Source organism: Orcinus orca, chromosome 9 (assembly GCF_937001465.1).
Source record: "Orcinus orca chromosome 9, mOrcOrc1.1, whole genome shotgun sequence".
Classification (NCBI taxonomy): domain Eukaryota; kingdom Metazoa; phylum Chordata; class Mammalia; order Artiodactyla; family Delphinidae; genus Orcinus; species Orcinus orca.
Window position 1 is genome coordinate 31,750,581 of NC_064567.1, and position 13,324 is coordinate 31,763,904.

The 13,324-nt window shown below is 43.2% G+C and overlaps 1 protein-coding gene and 1 pseudogene across 2 annotated transcripts in view; both read left to right on the plus strand.

Annotated features, from left to right (window-relative positions):
• Positions 1-13,324, plus strand: part of CTTNBP2 (cortactin binding protein 2) — a 154,264-nt gene that overhangs the window by 124,646 nt on the left and 16,294 nt on the right. For both annotated transcript variants that reach the window (XM_004269849.3, XM_033428227.2), the window contains 4 exons: positions 3,999-4,085; positions 4,163-4,262; positions 12,744-12,896; positions 13,066-13,253. In XM_004269849.3, the coding sequence (XP_004269897.1) occupies positions 3,999-4,085; positions 4,163-4,262; positions 12,744-12,896; positions 13,066-13,253 (528 nt within the window). The remainder of the gene's footprint in view (positions 1-3,998; positions 4,086-4,162; positions 4,263-12,743; positions 12,897-13,065; positions 13,254-13,324) is intronic.
• LOC101277829 (hypoxanthine-guanine phosphoribosyltransferase-like) lies at positions 1,878-2,651 on the plus strand (annotated as a pseudogene).

A 13,324-nucleotide genomic window follows, 5' to 3' on the forward strand; every position in this document is an offset into this window, starting at 1 on the left:
AACTATATAAATCTGGGCAACTTTTTTTTTTTTTTTTTGTGGTACGCAGGCCTCTCACTGTTGTGGCCTCTCCTGTTGCGGAGCACAGGCTCTGGACACGCAGGCTCAGCAGCCATGGCTCATGGGCCCAGCCGCTCCACAGCATGTGGGATTTTCCCGGACCGGGGCACGAACCCGTGTCCCCTGCATCGGCAGGCGGACTCTCAACCACTGCGCCAACAGGGAAGCCCTGGGCAACATTTTTTAATGAAAAGTATAATCTGTGTATCCCCAAGCTTCCCCATCACATAGGTACAAATGAGAACATATTATTCTTTAACGATTCTTCTTTAATAATAACTTACCCCTGAAGTCTTATGGCTCTATGGCCTCACTGTCTAAGAAGCAGAACCTCAACTGAACTTTTTAGGTTACTATCTCTCCCATGTCTCTGGAAGAGGCCCTGTCCCAGTCTTGGTCCTGGCCGGCATCTCTACCATTGCTTGGCTCACAGATTCTCAGTACCACAGAAAACAGCCCAGGCCAGCCACTGCTGAGTTCATCCTGTGGCTTTAGGATCCTGATGTTCCTCAGGCAGCTACAGCCACTGTCCTGTGTCTTCCAGCCACGACTCTCCGTGTTGGTGCCCTACCCACAGTGTGAATCCAGCTCTTCCCTTTTTTATGGAAGGCTTAGCAATGGTGGAGTAATATTTAAACTCAGAGAAAATCAGTTGTGGCTACCAGATAAATTGTCTTTCAGAGCCTAAAACCCAGTCCCAAGTGCAGCATCAAGGGACCCCTTTAAGAATCACTTCCCTCCTTAGCTCATTTTCAGACACCCAGTGGTCAAGACTACTTTTCTTCCATTTTCTAGGAGTTCCTCTAAGTTTATGTCATGGTCTCCTGGGATGCCAAAGCTCAGGTCTTAAAGTCCCCAGGTAAGGAAGGAGTTCCCTCTTCCTTCCATGCTAAGGGCTTTCCCTCAAGCCTTCCTTTCATATCTCAGAATCTGCCTTTTCCTGTAAGGATCCAGGGGCATAGTCACTGTCTTCGTAGAAGTCTACTCTGGCTATCCTCAAGGATGTGCCCTTCCCCTGTTATGTAAAAGGGACAAACTCATCAGAGCACAGCAGAGCGACAATAGCACAAAGATATACATGTTCTTACATTGTCCTACTACAAATTATAAAGAGAGAACAGACCCTGTTGTGTCTAACACTTCTCTAAGTATGGGTGGCTCAATCCTCACATATGAGCTTCGTCAACTGTACTGGTTAGTTAGGTGCTACGCCTACACAGGTGCTTTTCTGCAAGACCTTTCCAAGAAGAAAGCTTCTCCCCAGCATGTGGGCTGGGAGTGGGAACTCAGCCCTGGGATCATGACCTCCCCTCCACATTTTACTCCAAACGTCACGGCCCTTGACATACATAAAAGGTCATGGCTTTCTGTCCAGCACCCACTGCATCTCCACATGTTCTTAGGCGAGATATCCTTATACATGAGGATAAAGATGTGTTTTAGACCCTATAGGCTTCCAGGCAAGAGATTTTCATTTTTACAAAGTAAAAGTATCAGTCATTCTCTACCTAGATTTCTGGAATTCAGTGCTTTGAAGAATGGGATCACATAGTTGATTCAAGAATTGAATACTCACGAAGATGTCTTTTATGCAAAAAGTCAACACAAAGGTGTCCTCTGATATACAATAGCTGTAAGAAGATTACACCACTGTATCCTTCTTAAAAATCAAATACAGGCGCCTGCGCTTTGAGCGGCGGCGGTGGCGAAGAGCGCTCGGGCGGAGCACTCTGCTTTCCTGCGCGGCCCCGCCTTCTGCTCGGCCCCGCTGGCTTCTCCCCATACTGCCCTCAGCCCGCGCGCCAGCTGGCTCCGTTATGGCAGCCCGCAGCCCCAGCGTCGTGGTTAATGATGTTGAGCCAGGTTATGACCTAGATGTATATGGTATACCTAATCGTTTATGCTGAGGATTTGGAAAAGGTGTTTATTCTTCATGGACTAATTATGGACAGGAACGAACGGCTGGCTCAAGATGTGATGAAGGAGATGGGAGGCCATCACATCGTGGCCCTCTGTGCTCAAGCGGGGCTATAAATTCTTTGCTGAGCTGCTGGATTACATCAAAGCACTGAAGAGAAATAGTGACAGATCTATACCTATGACTGTAGATTTTAGTAGACTGAAGAGCTACTGTAATGACCAGTCAACAGGTGACATAAAAGTAATTGGTGGAGATGATCTCTCAACTTTAACTGGAAAGAATGTCTTGATTGTTGAAGTTATAATTGACACTGGCAGAACAGTGCAAACCTTGCTTTCCTTGGTCAAGCAGCATAATCCAAAGATGCTCAAGGTTGCAAGCTTGCCTATTAAAAGGACCCCTCAAAGTGTTGCATGTAGACCAGACTTTGTTGGATTTGAAATTCCAGACAGGTTTGTTGTAGGACATGCCCTTGACTATAATGACTACTTCAAGGATTTGAATCGTGTTTGTGTTATTAGCGAAACTGGAAAAGGAAAATACGAAGCCTAAGATGAGAGTTCAAGTTGAGTTTGGAAACACCTGGAGTCCCAGTGAATCACCAGGAAAATTATCAGATGTTCTAGTTCTGTGGCCAGCTGCTTAGTAGAGCTTGTTACATGTATCTTCTAAGAATTTCATCCGTTTTGTATTTTAGAAAGGTCAGTTGCTGCATTCCCGAGCTCTTCATTTGCACTATGAGCCTATAGACTATCAGTTCCCTTTGGGTGGATCGTTGTTTGACTTGTGAATGAAAAATCTCTTAAACCACACCACTACTGAATGACAATATTGAAATTGTATCTTTAAGAAACATTGAAAGAGAAGAATGTATTAGTTTTTTAATTGGTATTTTAATTTTTATATATTCAGGAAAGAACAGAAGTGATTGAATATTGTTAATTATACCACTGTGTGTTTAGAAAAGAAGCAGTCAGTTTCATATCAGTGACAGCATTTAGAGGTATCTTTATGTTGGATAAACCATATGTCCTGGAGTTATTTTAGTAGGTTTCAGTAGTATTAACTGTATTTTCCCGCTTGTTCAGATTATTTCTGGCGAATCTTTGTCAACAGTTCCTTTTAAATACAGGTCAATAAGTTCTAAAAACCTGCCACTTTTTGAAGTCTTCAGTGTAAAAATCCTTAAAATAAAGGCTGTCTCTTTAAAAGAAAAAAACCAAATACACACGCATCAACTATGCAGAGGAAAAAGCTGGAAGGAAACATAAAAATATTTACAGTGATTGCTTCAGTGATTTCTATTCTGCTTCTTTATTTTTCTTTGTATTTTCCAAAATTTCCTGAAAAACAATCATTGCTATTTTAACCTCTGAAAAGTAAAATATGCATTGGGAAAATTCAAACTAAAGAGCATCTGTAAGGGATAATAAAGAAAAAAAATTATGGAACATCTGCAAGGGACAAAAACATGCTAGGAATTGTGTTCCCAGCTAATATACTAAACCTCAGTGTAGAAAATGGAGGGAGAAGAAGTATGCTCTTTAAAAAAAAGCCATCTCTTGCTATAAATATGTAAGTACTATATAAAAGGTAAAATACTATATAAATAATATGTTTGCCAGTGTTTCACATTAAAATGAAAGACTTCACATGCCCAGTGAATGAAGCTAATCCCTAAAATAATTTTTTTTTTTTTTTTGCGGTACGCGGGCCTCTCACTGTTGTGGCCTCTCCCGTTGCGGAGCACAGGCTCCGGATGCGCAGGCTCAGCAGCTATGGCTCACGGGCCCAGCCGCTCCACGTCATGTGGGATCTTCCCGGACCGGGGCATGAACCCATGTCCCCTGCATTGGCAGGCGGACTCTCAACCACTGCGCCACCAGGGAAGCCCTAAAATAATATTTTTAATCTTTTGAAAGGCTGGTGACAATCAGAAAGGAAATTCTACACTTGTGTACCCCTTTTTTCTCTTCATAGCATTTTTACCTAAGGTTTCTTCTTGTTTTGTTCATAGGTCGAGCAATATCATAATGTCATTTTCCACGGCCCAGAAGGAAGCTTGCAAGACTACATAGCCCATCAGCTTGCACTCTGCATGAAGGTATGGATCACTCACGTACCCTCTCCTTTTCTTTGAAAACACAAAAGCGTATAGAACTAATCACTCTCTTATCACAGCACAGACAAATGGCTGCAGGATTCCCCTGCGAAATAGTGAGAGCTGAAGTGGATACTGGTTTCTCCAAGGACCAGCTAGTAGATCTGTTCATCAGTAGCGGTAAGACCATCTCCACAAACTGAATTGTGATAACCGAAAGGCATGCCCTTCAAGTAAGCCTTTATATGGAAATAAATGTTGTTGCTTGGGGATCAATTTAAGGTGGCTTTTCAGTTATGGAGCAGCTGCGGGATGAAAACTGGGAACCCGGGTGAGCACTTGCAAAAAATTATTTTCATGTACATACCATTGCATCTATTGCACATCCTATATTTTTCTTCTTTTGTTTATAAATTATCTGTTGGGAGCTTACTACATAACTGGCACTAGAGGATACCAGGGGAGGGGGTGGTGGGAGCAGTCCGCCTTAGCAGAACTAAGCATTGCGTTATTGGTGCAGTTTAGAATTGCACGGTGATAATAAGGGGATAGGTTTTTAATAAATGTTATTATTATTCATAAATTCTCTGCAACGAAAGCACCCCTATTGCTGCACCTGGGGTGCACTTCTTTCTCCACGTCATTCTTAGTATGCCATTGGCTGGCACTTCGCTGAATACATGACACGCATGAATTCACTCATTTAATCTCCACAACAGCCCTATGCAAGTTGGTATTATCTCCATTTCAAAGGTGAGGGAAACAGGCGTAGAGAGTTTCAGTAACTTACCACAACTACATAGTGGCAGAACCGTGATTAAACATGTTTATTAATAAAAGTTTTCATAAATTTTCTATCTGAGGCTCCAGAGTGTAACACCCCAAGCTTCAGCACAGGTGGAGTTAGTGTAACTCTGCACAGTATATAGCATGACTAGTGAAGTAAAACTGAAATGGACTAACCTCTGGTCTCCAGAGGCTCAAAACCACAGGGACCCTGGGGAGCGGGTGAAGGAGGGAGCTGTGAGCTGGGTGAAGGGTGAGTTGAAATGTGAATTCAGGTCTCTTTTTTAGGGAGAGGGGTGATTCTTATCTTTGGAGCTGTGATCAAGGGAGATACCTTGTGGCTGGGACAGCTGGTGACCAGGTTGAGGAAGAAGGAAATTACCAGGAGTTCCTAAGTCAAGAAATAAAATGAAGAGGCAGGTTTAGAGGGGAACTGAGGACTCCACAAGCCTAGAAGCACATTTTGGGGACAAGAAAATCCCACCAGAATCTGAATGTTGTTCTAGTGCTCAGGGCAGTCTTTGGTCAGAAACTAGTGAGAGTAAGCTACAGAGAAAAGCTGTTTTCTCTGATGATGATACTAACAATAGCTAATGTCTATTAAGCTTTGACTCTGTAAACACCCTGATTTATAAACACTTGAGACAAGAGGTTAAGTATGCTGCAGTGAGGACGCAGTGGATCCTGCAGTGAGGATGCAGCACAGTAGGACTCAAACTAGGCATTCCGGCTTCTCAGCTGGACCCGAGTCACTGCCCACCGCTGCTCCTCAAAAACTCACCTGCCCCAATTTTTTTTTCTCCCCTTAGTTTTATAACAAAAGCCCCCTATGGTTTTCAGCATTCAGTCTTGCTTCATTTCAGAGTAAGAAGTTAAAATATTGTGCTCTCACCCTATCAGAGTAGATAGCAATTAGACTGAATGCTGCTCTAAACTTAGAGAGCTAGAAAAAGAAAAATCTGAGAGCAGTGAATTAGGTCAAGAAGGATGCGAAGGTGACCAACTCAGCATTTCTAAATCCTTGGGGAGCATCTTCTTAGAACTCTTCTTCCTAATTTCTCAGTTTGGTGAGTCTCTTGGCACCCCACAGTTGGAACTCAGGTACCCCTGGCAGAATTGAAAACCTAAATGCCCACGGGTGCCAAAAAGCCACATTAAGGGGTGAAGCAGGCTGGTTGGGGCTGGAGGGGAGGGGAAGCCTGTCTCCATCGCCACGAGGGCAGCAGCTCCCAGCTGCAAGCAGCTGAGTGTAGACTCAGTGACGTGAGGTCTTGTGACTTGGAAGAAGCCAGACATCCTGGTTCTTAAGTGAAAATTTGGGAGGTTTTTCTTTCAATGTTTCAATGTTTTCAACTGTCTTAATTTTTAAGCCATGTTAGGACCGTCTAGAACCCCCAGGTCCTCTGAGTCATGGACCCCTCACTCCCGTCCCACAGCCAGTCCATGGTCATGTCCTTCCAGATGGATCTCAGTGTGCCTTTATGCCTCCTTTTACTATATTTTGTCTACTTTCCTGTAAGTGGCTGCTCCGTCTACCTCTTGTGCTCCCTGAACATCCTTCACAGACCACCAGACACCTGATTAAAAGCGCTCTGTGATTCTTGACTCCCACATGCCCCAGTCACCCACTGAACTACGTCAGTCCCATTCAGGGTCTTCCATTCTAGGACACTGATCCGCTTAATTTGCTTATCGGACTCTTTTTAATTTAATTTAATTTTTTGAGGTATAATTGAGATACAACATAGAGTAAGTTCAAGGTATACAATTCGTTGATTTTTTTTTTTTTTTTCGGTACACGGGCCTCTCACTGTTGTGGCCTCTCCCGTTGCGGAGCACAGGCTCCGGACATGCAGGCTCAGCGGCCATGGCTCATGGGCCCGGCCGCTCCGCGGCATGTGGGATCTTCCCGGACCGGGGCACGAACCCGTGTCCCCTGCATCGGCAGGCGGACTCTCAACCACTGCGCCACCAGGGAAGCCCCAATTTGTTGATTTGATACACTTTTATATTGCAAAGTGGTTACCACGGTAGCATTAGCTAACATCTCCATCACGTCACATAATTACCATTCCTTTCTTACAGTGAGAACATTTAATATTTACTCTTAGCAACTTTCAAGTATACAACAGATACAGTATTAACCCCTGAAACTTATTCGACTTACAGCTGAAAGTTTGTACCCTGTGACTGGCATCTCATTTCCCTCACCCTCCAGCCCCTGACAACCACCATTCTACTCTTGTTTCATCAGTTTGGCCTTTTTAGATTCTACGTACAAGTGATATCATGCAGTATTTGTCCTTCTCTGTCTGACTTATCTCACTTAACATAATGTCCTCAAGGTCCAACCATGTTGTTGCAAGTGGCAGGATTTCGTTTCTTCTCATGGCTGAATGACATTACATTGTATATGTATGCCACATTTTCTTTATCCATTCATCTCTTGATGGATAGTTAGATTGTTTCCGTATTTTGCTCTTGTGAATTATGTTGCAGTGAACACAGGTGTGTGGATAATCTCTTCAAGATCCTGATTTCATTTGCTTGAGATATATACCCAGAAGTGGGATTGCTGGATCATATGGTAGTTCTATTATTGTTTTTTTGAGGACCCTCCGTACTGTTTTTCGTAGTGGCTGCACCAATTTATATGCCCACCAACAATGTGAAAGGGTTCCCTTTTCTACATATCCCCACTAACATTTGTTAACTCTTATTGATGATAGCTATTCTAACAGTTATGAAGTGATATTTCATTGTGGTTTTGATTTACATATCCCTGATCGTTAGTGACGCTGAACCTGTTTTCCTGTACCTATTGGTCATTTGTATATCTTCTTTGGAATATCTGACCCTTTTTAAAAATAGGCATCTAAGCTCCAGCAGAATACAGTATTTCTTCCTCACATGTCCTTTGCTTTCCCCCTGTCCATGTCTTTGTTTATGCTGCAGCGTTCATCTAGAATTACTCTAAAATTTCATCTAGAATAAGCACACAAACTGCCCCCCACACACACACCCATAACTACTGCATGGCAGGTACTGTGTAAAGTACTGTGTGGTACAGGCCTGGTTAAAATAGACATGGAAGCCCCTGTTTAAATACTCTGAGGACACCCCCAAATGAAGGCTTGTCGGAGCCCTCCAGGTATGCCAACTGCCTCTGATGAACTGCAGTAGGCTTTGTTTACCCCTGTGCCCCACCTAACTATAGTTCAAGGCGGTGAGGGTATTATTTGGGCTTTTGTGTTGGCCCACACACATGTTACGAGCTCCTTGAAGGCTAGTAATGTAGCTTCTTCTTCCATTCCACCTTGTACACTGATTGCCAATAATTACTTGTTGAATGAGTGCATGAACCTGATACAAGAAGTAGCATACGCAGAGAAAAAGGGAATGTTAATCATATTTAGTTGTCAGCAAGTGGAAGAACTTGCTAACAGTGGAGGTAGAGAGAAGTAAGATTAGAGAGTGCAGAAGGTGTTGAGACAGTAGTTGATGATAGGGCATAAAAATAGAGTGAATTGGGGCTTCCCTGGTGGCGCAGTGGTTGAGAGTCCGCCTGCCGATGCAGGGGACACGGGTTCGTGCCCCGGTCCGGGAGGATCCCACATGCCGCGGAGCGGCTAGGCCCGTGAGCCATGGCCGCTGAGCCTGCGCGTCCGGAGCGTGCGCTCCGAAAAGGGAGAGGCCAAAACAGTGAGAGGCCCGTGTACCGCAAAAAAAAAAAAAACACAAAAATAGAGTGAATTGGATTTGAAAAAAGGAAGTTTTCAAATGACAGACTGAGGCCAAAAAGTCTCCACTCTACTCTCTTATGTAGGAAATAGTGTAGCATCTCCAAATATTAAAGGAGTTTTATTCTGTATTGGGCTTAGTAATTTACACGTATGAAATCCCTCTTTCTTTTTTCTAATAACAAAAGTAAGATATAAACACAAGATTCACCTGCTGAGGCCTTGAGTGCAGTTATCCAAGTTAGCAAGTGGAGCTTGTCATAGATCCCTCATTTGGCTTATTCCCCACGTCTGTTCAGTCCTGAGTTCTTTTGAATCTGCTTCCTATATCTCATCTCCACCTCCTGCTCTCCAGTCCCCCTACCACCTATCATTTCTTGCTCAAGGGCCTATGGAGGCCTCATCACTAACCCTTCTTATTTCCTCTGCTTTCGCTCCTTCCACAAGCCCTCTGCAGGTGTCCAGAGGGCTCACCCTAGAATAAAAAACTGCTCATGACAATTTCCTGCTGTTATACTCCAGTGGCTCCAGAATAAGCGCTGAAGGTCTCTGAATGTTATGTCAAGAGCATTACCGTCTGGCTTTGGATCTTCCCCTTGCTGCTGTCCGTCCTCACCTTCTAAAACTCCATCCACTGTCACCATCATTTTCATAGCAGTAGGCCCCACTGCTGCTGACTGGTGGCCAATGAAGAGATCATGGAGAACGGAGAACGTACACTTTGAGTAGATGGGGACACCAGAAGCTTCTGAGCAGTGCCAGGGAATCACAAGTGAGCCAGAGGGAAGGACCGGTGGTGTGGTGTCACTTCTTTTGTAGTGCAGAAAGCCCCTAGCAGGGAATTTTCTTTGGTCAAAGGGTGATGGAAAAGGACAGAATGTAGAGAAGGCTGAGATCTGGATCAGAGAAAAGGAGCTTCTAGGCTGTTCCACTTAAGCTTTTAGAATAATTAGAGGACAGGAATTATGTATCAGCAACTGTCTTGCGTTTTTTTTTTTACGAAGAAAGTAAACTGATCAAATCATATGACTCCCAAGTGAGGAATATACTGATTCATAAGGTGTTCTAAACTTATTCCTGGTTTCTAACTTTATTTTCTTAAAAAAAAAAAAAAGTTTAAACTACTTACATTCAGCTGGAGGTTAGAACGTTGAACTTTCATCTTCCAATGGGCATAGCACATACATTACCTTATATGTTCCTCTCTACGACTCTGTAGAAGAAAGACAGTGAAAAGAGACACAGAGAATGAATAAAAGACGTGTATGAGTGAAAAAATACAAGAAGGAAGAGTAGCAGATTTGTTTTTAAATAATTAGCTTTAAGAATCTAAAACTTGGGGCTTCCCTGGTGGCGCAGTGGTTGAGAGTCCGCCTGCCGATGCCGGGGACGTGGGTTCGTGCCCCGGTCTGGGAAGATCCCACATGTCGTGGAGCGGCTGGGCCCGTGAGCCATGGCCCCTGAGCCTGCGCGTCCGGAACCTGTGCTCCGCAACGGGAGAGGCCACAACAGTGAGAGGCCCACGTAACGCAAAAAAAAAAAAAAAAAAAAAAGAATCTAAAACTTATATGGAGACTAAAATGGTGCCAGTGAAGAAAAGAATGTAGAACAGAAGATCAGTTCAGAAAGAATGGCGTAGCCCTTATGCAAGCAGTGGGTATTTTGTGTTTATTTTAAAATAACATCTTCCTTCTCATATTGACTTTTGTGAGAGACCATCACATCACATGGCTCCATTATTTGGTAAGGAGGGTCTGAACGTGTATTAGAATTGGGTCATATTTCTCCTCAGTATAAGGTATTGAGTTAGGTTAGCAAGACAGATACATTTTAAAATTACATGTGACAGTGGTAGTAAAAAAGAAAAAAAAAATTAAACACTAGATTGGTATTTTAAAATAATACTTAGGATTCCTGAGAGAACTTTCTACTTCAGAAGTAATAAAGATAGAATTACTGTAATCATATGTAATTGAAGGCTACATAAATGAGTTTCTTCCTTGGACCCTGCGTTACCAGAGGCTCTTTGGAGGTCCGTCCCTTGCTTCTCATCTGGACTCAGAGCATCATCCCTGCAGAGCCTTGTTTTAAGTGGACAGTGTAAAAGATGGGCTGCTTCCATCTCCAAAGAGGAGATTATGGACTTGGGGTCACCTTAGATATAAAGGAGTTTGGATTTAGCTATAAATGTGATATGTTAATTATTTTTAAGCTAATGAGTCTTGCTCTAGAACTAGCTATCCAGAACTTTTAATACAAGGGTATGAAAAACTGGACTATAGCCCTGAGCCTAGCCAAGTGAGTGTCTGATTAAGATTACTGACCTCTGGAGAGGGGCAGAGCTGACATACCTATAAAGTTGGAAGCAGGGGAAAAAAAGGGTAGATTAGTTTCAGAAATAGGGCTTTGAATTAGCATGGGGCAAAGGGAATCCAAATGGCTGACTTTCCAACAATAGGCCGAAAGGAATCTCTAGCTGTAACATGGGGTGAGTGGCCACCTTATGTCTCCGTGAACCCTGATCAGAGGCTGAATAATCCTTCAAACCCAAAGGTGTAATGAGTTTCTGTTTCTATGGTTGGTTAATATTTTAGAATTGAAACCATGTTAAATAACTTGAACTAGACATGCTATTTCACAACTAAAATGAAATTTACATTTGGACCAACTTGCTTTAGGTTGTTGAACTTAAGTGGTCAGATGGAGAAGCAGATGTTACTGAAAAAATTGAACATATGAGGCCATCAGCGTTGAAGACAAAGCTTTTCACCAAAAAACCCAGTCTGTTTGACCCTGATTGGTACCTCAGAGGAGACCAAGATGAACAAAGATGAGGTGGAAACCCAACCCAACTGTTCTGAACAGCACCCCACACCCCTTTTGTCTAGGGCACAAGCTGTCCATTAAATGTGGGGTTAATTAAGTCACTGACAATACAGTCCTTGCTTGTGGACTCAGGAGAATGAGTTTGTATCTTTCCAAGAGACATCCTGCAGTCCTATAAACTCGTTTATTTCCAGCCTGAATCCTCCCTTGCTGCCTCCATCCTTTTGTCCCAGCCCCTGCTGGACATCTCAAGAGCGATGCCTCACTCATCACTCAGGCCTGAAACATAACCCATCACCACCTCCCCTGCCTCAAGTGTTTTCCTGCTCATGTGCCCTCTGTCTCCATTCACTGCATGGCCTCTTCTCCGGTGGGAACTTCTGAGTTGTCTCTGCTATTCCCTCTCCGCCCCTCTCTCAAGACATCAACCACTGAGCTTTGCTCACTTCATCTCAGACTATCCTTTTGTTCTGTGCCTTGGCCCTGGATGAGGCTCCTGTTACCTCTTGTCCTCACCTTAGCAGTAAGAGCCTGTAGGAGGGACCTAGGAAGGACCTGCTGGTCTCTGAGTTCCTGTCTCCGTAATTTTATGAATATTTTATATATGTGTAATTTAAAGATCATTTAAGGATTTTAACATTTTGTATTCTGAAATATCCATCTATAAAATACATACTGCCTATTTTTACAGATCAGTGAATAATTTAAAATAAAATTGTCATTTAACCACTGACCAGGTCACAAAATAGAACATTCTCAGCTTCCAGAATGGGCCCATGTGCCCCACCCCTGTTCACAAGGGGTGGGGCACATGGAGGTAACCACTAGTCTGTCTTCTGTGATAATCATTTCTTTCCTTTTTAAAAATAGTTTTACTATCTATGAATCCCTAAATTATAAGGTTAGTGTTGCCCCTGTTTGAACTTCAAATGATGGCATCATATTGTGTGTAGCCTTTTGTGATTTGTTTCTTAATATATCGTTTGTGACAAGTCTTCATGCGGTTGCTTGTAGCTGTGATTTGTTCACTTTCATATCCGTTGTATGAATATACTCCTATCTAGTCTGTTGTTGGTAGAGATTCGAGTTGATTCCATTTGGAATCTGTTGTGGAACTAATGTTGGATCATTGTGTCTGTGTATCTTCAACTGTATTCAATAATGCCAAACTGTTTTCCAGAATCCTGTACTCTCCCAGCAATGTCAGAGCATTCCCATTGTGTCACGTCTTTGCTAACACTTAAATCTTTGCCAGTTTTTATAGGTTTTTGTAAAATCTTTAATCACTGAATTTCCTTTTTGACCACAGCATGTCTGATCCCAGTGAAACAATCTCCTGCTAACAAGAAAATCATCATCATCTTAGAGAATTTGGAAAAATCTTCATTGTCTGAGTTACTGGGGGACTTTCTGGGACCTCTGGAAAATCGCAGCACTGAAAGCCCCTGTACTTTCCAAAAAGGTAAAGATGGTAGAGAGACCATGCTGAGAAGCAGGCTGCTTTGAGATCCTTCTAATCTTTGTTTCCCAGAGCACATGTTATGCTTCATGGTCGTCTTTCTTTCACTTATTTGAACTTGTCCCCTACTGTGGCTTGCTGAGGTTGGACTGTTGCTTTTGGTTTGTTTCAGGAAACAGAACGTCCGAATGTTATTACTTTCATGAGAACTGCTTTTTGTTGGGAACCATTGCCAAGGCCTGTCTCCAGGGCTCCGACTTGCTGGTGCAGCAGCATTTCCGCTGGGTACAGCTGCGGTGGGATGGCGAGCCCATGCAGGGGCTGCTGCAGAGGTTCCTAAGGAGGAAAGTCGTGAATAAGGTAACAAACCACAGGCACAGCCTATTGCTGGGAGAGGGGCCTTTAGTGTCAGGTGACCCAGGCTTGAGCTG